This window comes from Sorex araneus, chromosome 1 (assembly GCF_027595985.1).
Source record: "Sorex araneus isolate mSorAra2 chromosome 1, mSorAra2.pri, whole genome shotgun sequence".
NCBI lineage: Eukaryota > Metazoa > Chordata > Mammalia > Eulipotyphla > Soricidae > Sorex > Sorex araneus.
In genome coordinates this window covers 134,155,380-134,168,522 of record NC_073302.1, presented here as the reverse complement: position 1 = coordinate 134,168,522, position 13,143 = coordinate 134,155,380, and the positions used below count along the sequence as shown (strand labels likewise).

Here is a 13,143-nt window from a genome sequence, read left to right as displayed (position 1 = left end):
AAGCACAGAGACAGAAGTAAGCCCCGGCCATCAGCCATGTGACTGAAAAGCAAATAAAACAAACAAACAAAAAACCCATACTAACAAAAATATTCCCTCCAAACAAAAACAAAATCTAGCTGCTTTCTTTCTATGCTCTCAACATTATTTACTCCCAATGTCTGCACATTTCTGTCCCTACAAGACCTCTACTCCTGCGGAAAACTGGATGTCAAATTGCTTCATGTTTAAGATCATTTTTTCAGAGAAAAATTACATGATTGAAATAAGGACTTTTCTTTTTGTCTGTTCAGGGAGATATTAGGGAGTTGAAGGCTTTTTTGGGGGGAGGTGGGTGGGTACCCAGCTATACTCATGGCTTACTTCTGGCTCTGTGTTCAGGGATAACTCCTGGCAGTGCTAGGGATCGAGCCTAGGTCTGCTGTCTGCAAGCAAGTGTCTTACCATCTGTATTATTTCTCTAGCCCCAGGGAGTTGTTTTGAGGGCCACAGTCAGAGATTCAAACTGGATCAGCGCATGCAAGGCAAGCTCTCTACCTGCAGTGTTATCATTCTGGCTCATCCTCTGCATGCAGTTTAAGGAGCTGACGGTGTCTGAACAACAGTGCGGCTATTCCAGCCACAATTTCTTGGGGGAACATACATCATTATTTGGAGAAACTTAACCATTGAGCATGATCTCTATTCATTTTTGAAGACTGTCAAGAAGATCTGTTCTTTTAAGGCACTTCAAGAGTTAGAACTTAAAATTTAAATGTTATGAATGACAAGGAAGAAGGCAAAATCTTCACACAAAAATTTGAATTTTTGGGAAGAAGGTGATTCTTTGATTCTTATTCACATCCAAGTATTGCAAAGACCAAGTATAGTAGGGAAATTAAATAATCACATCACAAAAATGTTAGCAACTAATTTTGGTTAGGTACTAAAAATCTAAAGAACACATATTTCAAAACTTAGGATAATCCATGAGAATGTCAAAATTGTCTATATTACCAAGATTGATGATGTAGAATAATTGTTCTGAATCTTAACTTTCAGTTACTTCATTATAATTGGAATAAAAATAGCTCACAGAACCATATGCTTTAGGAATATAATTTCATGCTGTATATTGAAACTCTTAAAGTAGTAAGAAATATGTGAGAGGATTATTAATGCTTAATTAAAACACAACTTCTAGAGACATATTAACTCTTTAAAAAAGCACTGTCAACAATATTTTTTGGTTTACAAAATAACATGGTATTCTAGTAACACTCTTTTCTAAGGATTAAGAACTGAATTATGAGATATGAAACTCAACCTGAATTTTAAATTTACAGATCAACTTGTTTTCAGAATGTATTTGTTTTTCTATTAAAATCTATGCATTTTTAACTTTTAGTACAATTAAAAAAAACTCAGAGTTACATACCTGTGTTTGTTTAGGACCAATATCCATTCTTTCAATCAGGTCATTTAAAAATGATGTAACATTCTCCCATGGGTAAATACTATTGGAACCATCCAGCACTATGACTATGTCCAACTGAGTGCTACATTCTGTAATGAAAGAAATCATTAAAATCAAGTGTGCAATGCTTGAGTATTTTGTTTTGGAAGTATATAAAGTGTTTTTATGGCTGGAAGGAGCTCCTTGGAATGATAAACTCCAAAGTCGACACAATTCTCATAATAAAAATAGAGATTTAGAAAAAGTTAAAGTGATAAATACTCATTAAACTCAATAACAATTGAATCAGGGCTTATGTCTAGCTAGGTCCATCTTGATTAAATTTTAACTTAATTATATGTGCTGTAGCACTATAGCACTGTAGCACTGTTGTCACGTTGTAATCGATTTGCTCAAGCGGGCACCAGTGACGTCTCCATTGTAAGACTAGTTGTTACTGTTTTTGGCACATCAAATATGCCATGGGTAGCTTGCCAGACTTTGCAGTGTGGGCGGGACACTCTCGATAGCTTGCCGGGCTCTCCGAGAGGGACAGAGGAATCAAACCTGGGTCAGCTGCATGTAAGGCACTGTGCTATTGCTCCAGTCCATTGTATGTGCTAGCATTGAAAATTTTCTCAATATGAAACTTATAAAAGTTATTATTCTGCGTGGGACTCTGTGCTAGGCTGTTTTTCTCTCAGGGCACCCCAGAGAGGGCCGGGTGAGAACCCTCCCAGCCCCAAGGGACCCAGTCCTGGCAGCAGACCTCCAGTACCCAATAGCCCCCATGCTCCAGGCCGCTTTCTGGAAATTCCTACACATTTTACATAATTAGCACACCATATTTGATGGAGTTCAGACAGTAGGCAACAAATCATAGAAAGTAATATATCATCATCCCATTGATAGTTGATTTTCTCAAGTAGTCTCAGTAACGTCTCCATTCGTCCTAGCCCTGAGATTTTAGAACCCTCTTTTTACTCCTCCTTCCCAATGGTGCTGCATGGAGGCTCTTTCAGGGTCAGGGAATGATATCCATAATTGTTACTGGTTTTGGCATATGAATAAGTCATGGGGAGCTTGCCAGGCTCTCGCAGGCTGGCAGGAAGCTCTCAGCAGCTTGCCAGGTTCTCTGAGAGGGAGAACTAGGCTATAAGAGGTTGCTTCCGGGAGCTTGGTCTTATAGTCTCTGGATGTTGTCAGTTGCTGGGATTACATGGTGCCAGGGGCAGTTTCTGGGTGTGACCACCTAGCTACTGGAAAATGGGGGATCTGGGCTGAAGAGGCCCAATCCCGATTGGGCATCTTGGAGATCTCGGCCCCAGGTTCTACACACCTGGGTTCCTTTGCCAGTTCCTTCATGTGTGAGGCTCATCTGAATGTGTGGAGAGGGGCCTTGAGCATGGCTCTGGTTGGGTTCCAGAGGTCCTCAGCTATGGAGGCTCTGCTCAGGGTGGGGAGGGAAACTCAATTCACCCCCTCTGAGGGGCCCCAGTGAAGACAGCCAGGCATGGGGGCAAGAGACTCTCTGTCGCTCTCTTCCGGGAGCTTGGTTTTATAGTTTCTGGATGTTGGCCATTGTTGGGATTACACAGTGCTGGGGGTAGTAGGTAAGAAATCATAGAAAGTAATATATATATATATACATTATATATATATATATATATACCTCTTGGAGAGCCCGGCAAGCTGAGAGTATCCCGCCCACCTGGGCAGAGCCTGAGAAGCTACCCATGGCGTATTCGACATGCCAAAAACAGTAGCGACAGGTTTCATTCCCCTGATCCTGAAAGAGCCTCCAATCTTTGGGAAAGACGAGTAAGGAAAGGCTGCTAAAATCTCAGGGCTGGGAGGAATAGAGACGTTACTGGTGCCCATTTGAGTAAATCGATGGACAACGGGGTGACAGTGATACAGTAATTATTCTGTGTGAATTTTAAATGAGTTAGTTATTTTCAAGGAACTCTCCCTTTAAATAAATACCACATGACAACTTTAGGTATGATGTTAAAAATAATTTCATGAAGGTTATTTACACTAAAGTGCTAAAATTAACAGTGAGGTTTGGTTATATATTGCCAATGCAAACATTTACCTAAACTTGCAGTGCTGGAAGGGAATAAAATACCTCAAGCTTTTTGGTATGCTCCTGTGTATACATATGTCTCATTCATTACTTAGACTTTTTTCAAACATGCAAGGACATTGTATAAAATCCGTACCTCGAACAGGGGCAATGGAGTTCACAACTTGAAATGTGGAGCTGACATCAGAACAGATTCCAGTTGTGTAATGCAAATGACCACACCTATAGGCATATAAGGGACCACATGCCTTTCAAAAAATAAAGAAATAAAAACTAAGATTAAAATGATAAAACATCCTATAAGTTCTTATGATGATAGCTTCCTGGTTCATTAACTAGCATACTTTGTCCTTTCTTACCAGAAACCCTCCCTTTGGGTTAGTGACTAAAGTTGCTCCAAACGTCATATTTTCTTTTACTTCTGTGACATTGGGAATTGAAATATTCACTAAAATAAAACAAAAATACAAAAATGGTATGAGGCTGTAAAGAAAAGTGAGATTTTCTTCTCATTAATACATTCTATTTGCGTTACTCATGTTGCAGCACATCTATTAACCCAACAAAACAGTTATCAAAGTATTTTTAAAGAACATAACGGACATACTAAGACTGAAAATCTGGCATCGATCCCAGAAAATTTGTCTGGACCCTTGTTTCAAATAGCTTTACTGAACTGTAAAAGAATTTAGCACTATCAAGGCAGTGTGGGAATGTGGGATTGACTTTCACACATTTTTGCTAATTAAGACAAATATGATGAAACATGATTTCTGGAAAGAGGAGGGAAATGGGCACAAGAATAAAAAATAAGCAAATATAAGGTTTTCTCTGACCATTAATTTTGACATCATGGGGATATGAGGAGTGTTACAACGAAAACTGGAACACGATTAGAACTGTGGTCAGGAAGTTTGGATAAGAGAAACATAATAAAGGAAATACATTGACACTTCAAGTATATATTTGGGGCATGAAGCATGCCAACCTGGCAGAACTGGCAAGGAGTTTTACTTATTCACATTAAAAAATATGTTGGATAGGAAAAGCCAAAATATATAAAGCCTTCTTAGCAGTGTGTTGAAATAGTTGAAGGAACAATGCTCAAGTTCAAGAAAAACCTGTCTCACTATTCATGCCTAAAATTTTCCTACCTTGAGGTTACATATAGATTTAAAGAGGGGAACAGAAAACAATATTCCCGAATGGTCACATGGATTTCTTAATACAAGTATTGATTTTTTCCTGAATGTTTATTCTGGTTTGTTTTTAAAGCACCTGGAATTATATCTTCAATGATCTTGAATAATCTGGCTTAGAAATTTTTATAATGTAGTTACTTAGGAATAGCATCCATGCATCAGTTAGTACTATAGAAAATTCTTTACTGCTCTTGGTATAGCTTAAATCTCCATGTTAACATTGAAAACCTATTCCAATTTCCATTAATGGAAGGGTAACTTCTATCATAAAAACTCTTCTGCAAACAGCAATGATAAACTCTAAGGATGGGAAAAATAAGTATGAAACAACTATTTTAGGCATTGGAAATCAAGAAGATAAGGCATAAACTGGAGGAGAATTATTACTATAATCAAAATTAATAGTAGACTAAAACTTTAGTCACTGTCTTGATGAAACCGAAAATAGTAAATGGGGCAAGAACAGCAGGTGCAAAGTGAGGGAAGGTGTCTAGGAAAGCAGAGTTCAAGAGGGAAAGTTTACATATATGCATGTATTAGTCTCTCCAAGTGCAAGATGTCCTGAATTATGTATGTGCAGGGGAAAATTTTTTTTAACTTTATTTTTGGTTTTTGAGCTACACACAGCAATTATCAGGGGCTCTGCACCCAAGAATTACTCCTGGAAGTGCTTGGGGGACCATATGTAATGCTGAGGATAAAACCCAGGTCAGCTGCATACAAGGCAAATCCGCTGTACTATTCAGCTCCATGCAGGGAAAACTTTAAACAGCTCATGTAAAATAAGAACTGAATGAAGACTTTAAGCATTTTTGCGATCAGAAAGTTAGTGTGACAATTGAGTTTGGCTAAGTATGTTCTGCTATAATGACATTAAGACTATTTGAAAGCACATAACATAGAAAGAGAATCTAACTTTTTTTAAAAAAGTATAATTTATTATATAATCCAAAATTCTTGACATAATTTCCCTAATTATTTCCCCCCCCCAAAATTTCCTGTTTTTACTTATAAACATAAGTAAAAACAGGAAAACGTGATCCAACCTCAGGAGAAAGATAATAGATGGAAAGTGATGTCAAGATATTCCAAATGTTAAAATTATCAGGCAAATATATTAAAAGCTGCGATGGGAGGTATGCTCATAAATTAGAGAAGTTCCACCTATGGGCAATTGAGAAATTGAAAAAAAGGACTAAAAATATGATATATGAAATAATCTTGCAGGGTTATCAATTATTTTTATGATAGTATTATAGAAGACAATGACTGAATAATTCTAGGAATTTTCTAATCATTTTCTAGGTTACTAATTAAGTCATGTTGTACTTAATTTTGATTTCCCCATTACAGTTTATTTTGTTCCAGTTTCTTACAGATACAAATGCTATGGGGTCAGAGAAATAACTCAGGGGTCAAGGCCCCAAGTTTAATTCCAACATAACTGGGTGTACCTCTTGAGGCCGTTAGAACTGCTGACCTGAGAGGCGCCACCCAGCAAGCTTACCATTGAACTGTTTGGTCTGGTTGACTGAACATTGCCTGGGAGGCCCTCCACCCCTCCAAACAAAACAAACCATTACATTTTTGTTTTTGTTGTTACTGCTCTTGTTATTGTTACTACAGTATTGAGAGGTCGCACCTAGCTTTCTTTGGAGAGCAAGGCCTACACCCTGCAGCGTTCAGGGTACATTTTTCATTTGTGAGAATGTGACATGATTTTCATTAATAAAGTTCCCTAACAATACCATTGATTTACAAGGGATTCTGAATAATGGAGGCAGTTAAAGATGATAAAATAAGAATAGATCATAAACCTATGGCTACTCTGGTAAAATTTTAGAAGCAAAAATACAGGAAATATAAATGCCATTTAATGCACATTTAAATGATATGAAGTTAAGAATGTTTGTAGATCTTCTTTTATTTTTGAGTTGCTTGAAATTTAATTAGCGTAAAAATACTGGGCATGTTTTAGGGACAGACTTTAACATTTTTATTTTACGTACCCGGTAGATCCAACTTCACACAAGGTAATGATTCGCCTCTCCCAACTGGACACTTATAGACATCTCCAGTTCTATTCTGGGGTTGACCAACCAATGGAGAACCAATGAGCACCCTTGAGAAAGAAAGAATGTTAAATAATTCAATTAGCATTTTGCTTCTAAGATCAGATAAGACTGGGCATGTTTTGGGCAGTATGGCTGTAGACTCAATTAGCATTTTGAATAATGCAAAATTTCTAATTTTAGCTATTTTATGACAAGTTCCAAACAACTGTTACTGACATAATCACAGTCATCTTTTGTTAATATTTTAATGCTTTCTAAAGTAAACAGAATATCTTCTTCAGAATATAGACTGCTCAAAAACACCCAAAATATATGCTAACTTGCTAAGACCCTTTAAATTTAGGTAGAAACTGTTTGGAAGAGGACCCAGTTTTCCAGGATTTTGGTAAGACCCAACTACTAGGATGAATTTTGTTTGGGAATAATTTTCTATTTGGGTTAGGTAAAAAGAACATTTCAATATTACTGAATTGCCTGCTGAAAATGTCCTGAATTAATAATATACTTAGTTAATTTAAAACTTTGAGTCTGATAAGAAGTCTGTTGATATAAAGGGCTTATCATACAATAGCTCAAAGGAACTAAACTGAAGCTTTAGTTTAGGAGTTTATTCTGTACCTGAGAAGGGCTATAGGCAAGAATGAGAACTAAGATTCAAAAGCTTTTTGACATAATTTCCCTAATATCTTTTTTAGGGTATGATTAAACTTTTCCATTTTTCTTAGCTATTGGGAGTGCTAAGCTATGCACAGCTAATACTAAATTTTGATCAATCAACTTATGTTCGGTTTTGGAATAACATCAGCAATGCTAAAGGGCTAACACTTAGCTCTGGACATAGGGAGCTCTCCTGATAGGATTCAGGGGATCATACAGAGTTCCTGAAATCGAACCTAGGTTGGCTGCACGCAAGGCAAGTGCTCTACTCACTATACTATATCCCCAGCCATAATAATTAATTTTTAACACAGAAGCTAAATCTTGGATGAATTTAGAAAAATATATAGAGGAGATCTAAGAACATATTTATTATATTACTTATTTTTTGTGTTTGCTTGGGTGCTGACATAATAATTTGGAGGCATCTCCCAAGTGGTGATCAGGAAGGCCAGGGCCCACACCTGGTGATTCTCAGTCAACTGGGCTTGTAGTTAAATGCTATGGCTGATGATATGGTGCTGCTTGTGTCTTGAGGTGCCAGGGATTGAAGCAGGTTGACCACATAGCCCCTCTTAATCCCTGTATCATCTCGCTGGTACCCGAAATAACTACCAATCAAGCATGTTACTGTGCTAGTTTACAAAACAATAAATGGTTATGTACAAGTTTTTTCTATGAAGAACTATGAATTTCACAGAAAGTTAGGAAATACAAACATTTAATCACCATAAGATTTAAAACGCTCATTTGTATGCACTTTGAAAATAAGGATAGTAATGAAACCCAGGTTAAAGTCACTTATTATTTTTAAAGACATAATTATAAAATGCTGGATAATAATTAATGGAAAAAATGTAATAATGACTTAGTCATAGATGCCTCTAACAAGACCACCTAGGAGTACGATAGATAAATGTTGTTGAAAGTTAAGGTACTTGGATTGCCAGCTGCTGATGCATCCCACAGCTGCCTAAAGAACCATATACCCAAAGATGTTGTTTGCTAGCAAGCAAAGGACTCTAATTATACAGGAAAGGACCCTGTACTTGACCTTGTCTTATCCTGTATCTTTATTAATGATCTGAGTAAAGATATGGTAAGCATAAAGGTAATAATCATGTAAACCAATCTTCTTATTTGAGCATTCAGAAGTATCCCAACATTTTGGAACAAGAATCTTAAACTAGTTAAACTTTAAAAAGCATCTATGTAAATATGTCTGCTTAACTGTATACTATTATCTACATCAGCACAGGATGTGGGAATCCTGACTTAATGGGGGTTCGTGTGAATAAGTCATGAAAGATTTAGTTGACATCAAGTAAACATGAGCTGACAATGTATGTTGGTGCCAAAAATGCTAATGTGACCTTAGGTTTTAGAGCTGTAAATAGCTGTGCTAGTTAAAGAAAGCGATAGCCCCTCTGTGGCCTGTGCTGTCAGGCTGTGTCTGGAATCGCTAAATTAAGAGGAACTAGCACAATGGAATGTATTTAATAGGCTCTAACTCAGATTGATAGGAGTCTAGCAATTTTGCCAAAACAGAGATCTTTGAGGGAATGTTGAGGATATGTAGCTTGAGGAAAATATGTGTCAAAGAAGGAGCTGAGAAGTTGTGTAGGGATTAGTTATGTTGGGCATACATTAAAACTTTTTTAATATTTAAGTATTTAATATTGAAATAGAATGGGATTTATGTTGTGTAGAACCTTTGGGAAAAACTAGAATTAACAAAAATAAGTTTTGTCACGGACTGGAGTGATAGCAGGTAGGGCGTTTGCCTTGCATACAGCCGACCTGGGTTCGAATTCCTCTGTCCCTCTCTGAGAGCCTGGCAAGCTACCGAGAGTGTCCCGCCTGCACTGCAGAGCCTGGTGAAGTGCCCATGGCATATTCGATATGCCAAAAACAGGAACAAGTCTCACAATGGAGATGTTACTGGTGCCTGCTCCAGCAATCAATGAATAGTGGGGCGACAGGGCTACAGTGCAATGCTAAGTTTTGTCACAATGATAAATACTGAATTAAGACACCCTAAAACTATTAACATGGTTATGATATAATGCCTTTATGAAATAACTTCTGATGTGAATAAATTATCGTGAACATATTCAAAGCCTTTTATGCATAATTCTTGTGGAACTCTAGCCCTAAAATATGACTTAAGTTACAGGAAGAAATATTAATGCATAAAGATAAAGTTTACAGTGCTATGAGTGAAAGATTAAAAGAACATTGATCAACAGCAAGCACTAGTTATTACAGGGTCAGGTAATAGACTACTATAGTTGTAAAAATAGTAGTGAATAAAATCACATGGTATGATTAAAAACTACTTATGATTCCATTTAAAGTAAAATTCTGCCTCTTTTAGTAAAAATTATGACTTAATTTAAGTGAAAATATTGAATAATAATGTGCTAATTATAAAACAATCACAATAATACCTAGTATTATTATACCATATTTCAGGTTCTGTTCTAAGAGCTTCCAATATTTTAGTGCTCTCTAGCATATATAGTAAGGACTTTGGCGACAGACTTTGTGAGTTTAAATCAAGGCTATACCATTTACTTAGCATTATGGTTTGAGGCAAGTCAAGTCCCTGTACCTTTGTTTCTTCATCTGTAAAATGGAAGCAGAGCAGTTCTCTCTTAATACAATCATGAACCAAATCACTTACTGTATATAAAATATACAGATTTTGACAAATATATAGTAGCTAAGTGTTAATTCTTACAATATTTTAAAGGTAGATAATAAGACACATAAAAAGAGAGTACAATCCTTAGAATTATCTACTAAGGACAGCACTGTAGCACTGTCATCCCGTTGCTCATGGATTTGCTCGAGAGGGCACCAGTAACGTCTCCATTGTGAGACTTGTTGTTACTGTTTTTGGCATATGGAATATGCCACGAATAGCTTGCTAGGCTCTGCTGTGCGTGTGGGATACTCTTGGTAGCTTGCTGTGCTATCACTCCAATCCATCACACATCAAAGGCCTAAAATACTAAGGATATTATGCTTAAATACCCTTAATATTTGCAAAATTTTTAATAACATATTATTAATATATCTTATTTTTATAATTAAAACCGTTTAGAAAGAAAAGGAGTGCCAATGTTCAGAAAAGTATTGATCAGTTTTGAGGGATTTATTTACATTCATTAAAACACTCTACATGATTAACATGTATACCAGATCTAAAAATAAAAAACTATAATATTTATTTATTTATTTATTTATTTATTTATTTATTATTTTTTATTGAATCACTGCGAGAACAGCTACAAAGCTTTCAGGTTTCAGTCTCAGTCATGCAATAATCAAACACTCATCCCTTCACCAGTATACATGTTCCACCACCAAGAACCCCAGTATACCTCCCATCCCAACCCTCCCCGTGCCTGTGTAGCAGGTGATTTCCACTTTATTCTCTCTCTACTTTGATTACATTCAATTTTCAACATAAGGCCCACCATTATTATTTAGAATTTTCTCTCAACAATCAGACCTGCCAAAAAGGCATCATTAGATAATTTGTTTTCTATTGCTGATAATGAAGAGCATATGATGTCACACAGCCGCTGTTGTGAGATTGGTTTGTGTGCCTCTGGGATCATGGCCGTTCAGGAGCTGGCAGAGCCATTTGTGGGTGGCAACTCGGGGTCTCGTCAGGGCGGGGAGAAGGGTCGGTTCCACCCCCTATCCCGAGAGGCCCCGCACATCACTGCAAGCTTGAACCTCTCTGTCCAATAGGCTCTGAAAGTTGGCAGTCACCATGCTGCCGCTGAGGGGAAAAGGCAGAAGGGACAACGCCTTTTCCCACCTGGGGTGGCATGGGGCCATAGCTTCATTCACAGTCCAGGAGCATTTCTGCCAAAACCCGCTGGGTTCCGAGATTGGTTTGTGTGCCTCTGGGATCATGGCCGTTCAGGAGCAAAACTATAATTTTTAAATTGCCTAAAGCTTTGGGTATATGATTACCATAATGAGTAGGTATAAACTTGGTGAACTGCAGCAAAGTTTCAGGGGTCAAAAAGAACACCATGGGGGTGGAGTGATAGCACAGCATGTGAGGCATTTGCCTTACACACGACCAACCCGGGTTTGATTCCCAGCATCCCATATGGCCCCACAGCACCACCTGGAGTGATTCCTGAGTGCAGAGCCAGGAGTAACCCCTGAACATCGCCAGGTGTGGGCTCCCCCCAAAAAAATGAATACCATGACTTTAATAGATAGTGTCATAACAATATCAATAGCTAGAGTGGACACTGAATCTGACTAGGTAACAGGGTTGAGATAATCAATGTTCCTATAGGCCACAGTAATAACTTCAGATTTCTTTTACTGAAGTTCTTAATGCACTAAAACCTTTTAAAGCTTTAATGATCAGCTCTGATTTGTAAAGTTTATTTGCTTTGTGGTGTCTAGAATAAATTTTTGAATGAAGGGGCTAGTTTAAGTCAGAGAGAGAAGGTAGGAATTCCTAAAGCAATCCAGATGTGAAAGAAGGATTCAAATTAAGGAAGTAGAGATAGACTAAACTATCCTAAACTATCTTAGTTTGAGTTCTTTCAAAGTAGACCTGAGACAAGGAGTTTGGTATACAAAGTTTTTCAGGAAGTAATTTCAAATATCCACATACGTGGAGGTGGGGAAAATGAGAGGGATTGAGAATGGGTTCCTTCTTAGGTGCCTGGGCTCACTCCCACTGGAGAACATTTTAGAAATGATGGAACACATATGAGCATGCCATAAGCCTGGTGGAGTTCCTGAGAGCAAATACTATGACTTTAACAGAGTACCAAGTAAGGAAAAATTATGCAAGATTTTAATGAACGGGGAAGGAGGTAGAAAAAAAATAATTTTGATGAATGAGTGAAGAAAACTGGAGAGGACTGCTAAGAGAATAAAGAGAATCAATAAGGAGAGTGGTGTCACAAAGCCAAAGATTGAAGTCATATCGAAAACAGGAGTGTGAGGGGAAGCCTGGTGTGCAGGGAAGAGTTCTTTTCAAGCAACTTGGCTAAACTTGAGTAGGATGGGTCATAGTCAGTAAAGCTTATTTTCTCTCTTATTTCCCCAAGGAAATTGTTAAAGATTTTGGGGGAATTCAAATGTATTATAGCGGTCACCTGGATGTGATTAAATGAAGGTAAGAAAGAACCAAAATGATACCATGAGAGAAAGCAGACTTTCTGAAGAGGTAAAATCAATGACTCCAGATCATGGGGTTGTATTAGAAGTGACACATGGCCAGCAATCCCCTAGACCGGAAGGATCCTAGATGCCTAAGAGATCCAGAGTTGCCTGAGGGCCAGAGATGGTTGGGACTGTGTGTACCTTTGTGACAGGCCTTGTCCTTTACGGAGATAAAAATATTTCTTTCCAATGAAACTAGAATTTGCTTGACAAGTAGAACATAGCAAGAAATGACTCTGACTTGTGAGGCCAGGCCTGAAAATATACAGCAGATTCCATTTTACCTTTTCTGGAAATCTGAGAATTTCAAGCTCTAAAGAAGCCCTCCCCAGCCTAACCGAGGATGAGAGGTGGAGTTCTAAGTGCCAGCACAGACTGCCTGGCATGGGACGCAAACCCTTTTGTGTTCTCCAGCGCAATTGAGGGAGCAGATGATTGCAGTTGCTGGAATGATGGAGCACTCACACAGTT

The 13,143-nt window shown here is 37.8% G+C and overlaps 1 protein-coding gene across 1 annotated transcript in view; it reads right to left on the bottom strand.

The window, feature by feature from the left end:
* The window catches only part of ITGA1 (integrin subunit alpha 1), a 196,493-nt gene that overhangs the window by 82,949 nt on the left and 100,401 nt on the right, over window positions 1-13,143 (bottom strand). The window contains exons 3-6 of the mRNA XM_055132279.1: window positions 6,736-6,848; window positions 3,884-3,972; window positions 3,661-3,772; window positions 1,418-1,545 (exon numbers count right to left, since the gene is read on the bottom strand). Coding sequence (XP_054988254.1) covers window positions 1,418-1,545; window positions 3,661-3,772; window positions 3,884-3,972; window positions 6,736-6,848 — 442 coding nt within the window. The remainder of the gene's footprint in view (window positions 1-1,417; window positions 1,546-3,660; window positions 3,773-3,883; window positions 3,973-6,735; window positions 6,849-13,143) is intronic.